Consider the following 5,253-nt stretch of genomic DNA (forward strand, 5'->3'; position numbering starts at 1 on the left):
TGTCCTAATTTGAAATATCTGAACAGGAACTTTTCATCCGGGGAGCCCTTCCAAAAACCAGGCTGTCCGGGTGAAATCCGGACAGGTGGCAAACCTAATTGGAAGTATTATATTGGAGCCATTAAAAGGTGATCAACTTCACAAAATCCTTATTTCATTTCATGTATAGAGTGTTTTGTACACATGGCATAAAATTGTCATTCTAGAATGCTCAAATTACTCCAAACAAATATATAGTACAATTCACAACAATTTTAAATTGGTGTAAGTTTTTTGCTTTTGTCAAAACCATCAGATTCAGAAAATGTCAAAATGGTGAATTTTGGATGTTTAAAAATGTTTAGTGAATTTGCTGTTTAATAATGTCTGGCATAAGAAAACATTTTATTCAATGGCAAGGGGAGGGATTCACAAAAGAGGAGCAAATGGCAGCTGGAGTAAAAAATATTATTGGAGTTAAATTTAAGTTAACAGAACATCGAATTGACAAAAGCCTTAATCCTTTTAGTAAATATGAGGTTGGGGTTAGATTGTCATTTCAGAACACCACTTGAAGTGAATCTGCAGTGCTGTAATACATTTAGTTTTGTTAGGCAGGGGGACAGAATCAAAAAAAATCTTTTTGGGCCTTTGCTTCACAGCGGAAAGGGGTGGGAAGCGTTGTGGGTGAAGGGGTGGTTAATCGACGGAGCCTGCTTCATTTGGGGTAGAATTTAAACGCTTATGCGTAACTCACATAGAATATAACAAATCAGTTTGGTTAAGTGCACAGGGGGCCAATTTTGGCACCACTCGCTATTTAATCGCCTTCTATGATAATGGGAGGGTGCTTTTGAGGGTGTAGGGGTGGTGGTAATACCCATGCCTGGAAACGATCGTTGTAATTTTACATCCTACTAATCGAGACCAACTGATACCTAGTAGCATTCTTATACGAAGACTGGCAGGTGGGGTGGTTACCCATCGGGTAGAAATACAGAGTTTTACAAGCGACTGCTTAATGTTAACTCCATTCATGGTTAAATAATTAAGATTAACTGAGACTCACTAGCACTCGTATGCCAAGTTTGGCAGGTGGGCTGGTTATCCATTGACAGCCCTATATTCATGCTCGGCATTTATTGCCTGACTTAATTTGGGTTCTGTGTCTCCCTGTTCCTAACTTTATTTTAAATGTTCTTCTGGATGTATGGTTTTATCTAATTTATCAGTAAAAGTTAAGTTTTAAAACATTTTTTGTTCCTTGAGTCATCGGGTTTTATGATGGGGTGGTGCAACTTTAAGGGTTAATCTTTTTCTTTCTTTTGTACTGTAATACATTTCTCCATACAAATTTGGTAAAAGTATGGGATCCATATCCAGAAACCTATTATCCAGAAAGTTTTAAATTATGAGATGGATATCTTGCACAGACTCCATTTTAGTCAAATATTTTTTTTAAATATTAACCTTTATTCTGTATTAATAAAACAGTACATTGTACTTGATTCTAACTAAGATATCATTAATACTCACTGGAGGCAAAACAATCCTATTGGGTTTATTTAATGTTTAAATAATTTTTAGCACAAATAAGGTATTGAGATCCTAATTACAGAAACATCCCTTATCTGGAAAATCCCAGGTCTTGACAATTGTGGACAACAGGTTCCATACCTGTACACATTTTGTACAATTTACACCAATCTGAAGTCATTTTGCATTATTTACAACCTTTTACACCACAGGGTGGGGTAAAAAAGAAGTTGACTGTTCAGGAGGTTGATAATTTGTTGTTTGGTGATTTTCTGGCTATTTTATTCCATTATAAATCCCTATTTGTCTTAACAGCACTTTTGTGAATTTCACCCAGTCATTTTAAATTATAACGATGCACACCTGATGCTGGGTTGTACTTGTGCACACGCCTATAATTTGCGCACAGTCCTCCAACAAGTTTATAAAGGAGCAGTCAAATATTACAAATTTTTACTAGATTTGTACAGTGGTAGAGAAATTTGTGTTACCATGAACCCGCACGACTGTAGCTGTGCATCAGGTAACTAAGCTGTCTATATGTGTATGTTGATAATGTAGTCTTTTAGCTAACAATGAGGGGCTACAGATGACATTAGAAGGGCTGTCTGATGGGCAACTGTCTTATAGGACAAATGGTGAAATTTTGTGCAGTTAACTATTCATGAATCTATAGCCTTACTGTACTGTAGCACAAAAAAAAAGCTATTGTATTCAGTATTCTGCACAGTAGCATTGGGTTTGTTTTTTTTTTTGTTAAGTTTGACTTTTCAATTTACTGCACCTGTGCAAAGAAAGAAGAAACAATGGACTCCTTGGTGCTTGCTGAGAAGAACCCAGCGCTGGTTAATTTTTTTGCAAATAGCACTAGGCCGTAGTGTTGAATTTTCCTCTCCTTTAAATGGGTTGTTCACCTTTAAAATTAACTTTAAGTTAGAGCTTGATATTCTGAGACCATTTGCAACTGGTCATTTTTTTTTTCTTTTTAGCAACTCTATGGTTGTTGGGGCCCAAATTGCCCTAGCAACCAGGCAGAGGTTTGACTGAAAGACTAAAAGGGCCTGACTAAAAAGATGAGCAATACAAAGTAATAAAATTGTAGCCTCACAGAACAATAGTTTTTTGGCAGATGCGGTCAGTGACCCTCATTTGAAATCTAGAACTAGCGACAAGAATGCAAATAATTTGAAAAAAAAACTGTAAAAAAAAATTAATTGCCAACCAAAAGAAAATTGCCATTGTTCTCTGTATAATAACTTAATTGTGCACGTGGATCTCATGTATTTAGTTTTAACACTACTCCTGTAACTTGCTATTTCTCATCTAGGTGCTCCTTGCTCATGTGGAGAAGCTTGTAAATGCACAAACTGCAAGTGTAAATCCTGCAAAAAGAGTAAGAATCAGTAGATACAGACTGTATTTGTCACCTTGGCTTTTTCAACTCTTCTAGTGCCAGAAAGACATCAAATCTACAAGTTTCAACTAAAATTTAAAGGACAATAGCACATGGATGTCTCGCTACCTACATTTGGTTACACTAAAAGCCTTCCAAAGGAGAGTACTGAAACTGTGCCAGCATATCATTAAAATGCTCACTGTTGCAAATAGCTATGTGCCAAAAGTGCCCAGTGTGGCATTGCCCTTAGTGTGTATTCTATGTAAATAGTATTAAATACACTGCAAAATCTAACATGTGACCTTCATATGCAGTTTTTTTGTGGGTAAATGTAAATCCTATTAACTAGTAAACCAAAGTACAGCAATATTTCCTGTTGATTAAAGAAGAAAGCGAAAGCTGTTCACCCAGACAATGGGGAAATTCACAAAATTGAATTGTTAAAGGTGACCCATTCTTGAACTAGTCTTAACTTTAAATTGTGCCATGTAAATGATGCTCTGTAAATGAAAGAGCTCATTAGGGCCAGGACACATGGGGGTGGTGGCTCCACTGCTATTGGCATGCTTCCATTCCCCCAGCGACTTTTGAGATGCAGATCCACTGCCTTCCTTGGCTGTGATCTGCACTGAAAAGTACAGCTTCTGCTTGTGTACAGGCACACGGTCCTAAAGTGATGGTTTTCTGGCTAAGCTTCACTCCGTGTGCCTGCATGCAAGTGGAAGTACAGATCAACGGAGCTGGGGAAGGAAGGGGATCCACTTCTCCCAGCCTGCAAAAAAATGCAGAAAAAATGCAGTCTGAGCACAGCGGAGCCTTAAGGTAATGGTGCATGGGTTGTCAAAAGTCAATCCACTGCCATCCACAATTCTGAATGCACCAACAGGCATGGCTGTTTGTTCATGTGCAGAGTAATATTAATGGTTAATGCATACTAACAGGCAGATCCTGTGCATGTTGGTGCACACAGAGTAGACAGAACACACACATGTTACAGCAGAGAAAACTACCTGTCTGCCCATTCACTTTATAAGAAATTTTAGATTGAATTATGACCAACTGGAGAGATCCCAGAATGAGCCTTGACATATAAGCTTTTAAAGGGTTTGTTTGCCTCTAAATGTACTTTTAGTGATGTAGTGTGATTCTGAGACAGTTTCCATTTGGTTTTCATTTCATTTGAGTTTTTTTGAGTTATTTAGCCCTCTATTTTGCAATTTTAGTAGTCTGGTAGCTAGGGTCCAAATTACCCTAGCAATCATACATTGATTTGAATACGAGATGGCCTGATTAGAAAGAAAGGTATTAAAAAGTAACAATAACCATGTGTTTCTAGCATGTTTCTTAAAATGGATTACCAAAATTTCAGACCAGTGCCGTGATTGTAAATTTCCTTCCACTAAGTTTATTTATTTTTTAAACAAAAAATTGGTGTAAACTTCCTTAGTGATGCTCTGAGCACCTTTGTCATTTGCTTGAATTTTAGAAACTACTAAACTTCCTGTAGTTTTAGGTCATAATATTGGAAACTCTAACTGTCTGTACTTCTGTCTGTATGCAGTTAACCCTATGGTTGCTGGCTCTGACCAAAAGCCTATTTGTAGTCACAAAATGCAAATATTACAAAATAAATATAGATTGCCACAAGTTTTTGGATTTGCATTCAACACTCCTGAACTCCTCCGTTAGTTGTGCCAATTCATTATGTTGCCTGTACACATTTACCACACTGAACACGAGAGATGGGAGCATATTGTGAGAATTTTCTCTGAATGTATCAGAAATAATGTTCTGGTTAAGCCGTCCATGGCCACTTCTTACTGTTAACAATTGTTCTTCTTGCCCTGCAGGTTGTTGCTCCTGCTGTCCAGCTGAATGCAGTAAATGCAAACAAGGCTGCAAATGTGAAAAAGGCAAAGAGAAATGCAACTGCTGCAACTAATGTCTTCTGCCTATTACAGTACTGATTGTCATTGCCATTATCAAATACTTGTGTGTTAAATATATCCTAATAAACTTCAAACTTCTGGAAAAAAAAACCAATTGAATTTGTGTTTTGATAGAATGGGACAGATTCGCTGATCACACATCTATATATTCAAGTGCAGATTTTATCTCAATAGCTTTTGATATTATGCTTGTCCAAGGAATAATCCAAGCCAATCTTAAAGGCATTAAAAGTCCACCATCACCTGGCAGGGCATTCAACAATATCATAGTGAAAAGGAAAGTTTTGTTCCTCTAATGTATAGGGGTGGCCTTTCACTTTACTGAAATAAGTGTAGTACAGTTTGCTGTCCAATGTGTGTCCAGCATAAGTTTACCAAAGTATCTGGTATCTA

At 37.2% G+C, this 5,253-nt stretch overlaps 1 protein-coding gene across 1 annotated transcript; it reads left to right on the forward strand.

The window, feature by feature from the left end:
- Positions 1-1,883: 1,883 nt before the first annotated feature.
- On the forward strand, positions 1,884-4,950 carry LOC108696601 (metallothionein-like). Its single transcript, XM_018226117.2, has 3 exons — positions 1,884-2,038; positions 2,843-2,908; positions 4,762-4,950. The coding sequence occupies exons 1-3, from the start codon at positions 2,008-2,010 to the stop codon at positions 4,851-4,853; spliced, it is 189 nt and encodes a 62-aa protein (XP_018081606.1). The 5' UTR covers positions 1,884-2,007; the 3' UTR covers positions 4,854-4,950.
- Positions 4,951-5,253: the final 303 nt, after the last annotated feature.

The sequence above is a fragment of the Xenopus laevis genome, chromosome 1L (assembly GCF_017654675.1).
Source record: "Xenopus laevis strain J_2021 chromosome 1L, Xenopus_laevis_v10.1, whole genome shotgun sequence".
In the NCBI taxonomy this organism is placed as follows: domain Eukaryota; kingdom Metazoa; phylum Chordata; class Amphibia; order Anura; family Pipidae; genus Xenopus; species Xenopus laevis.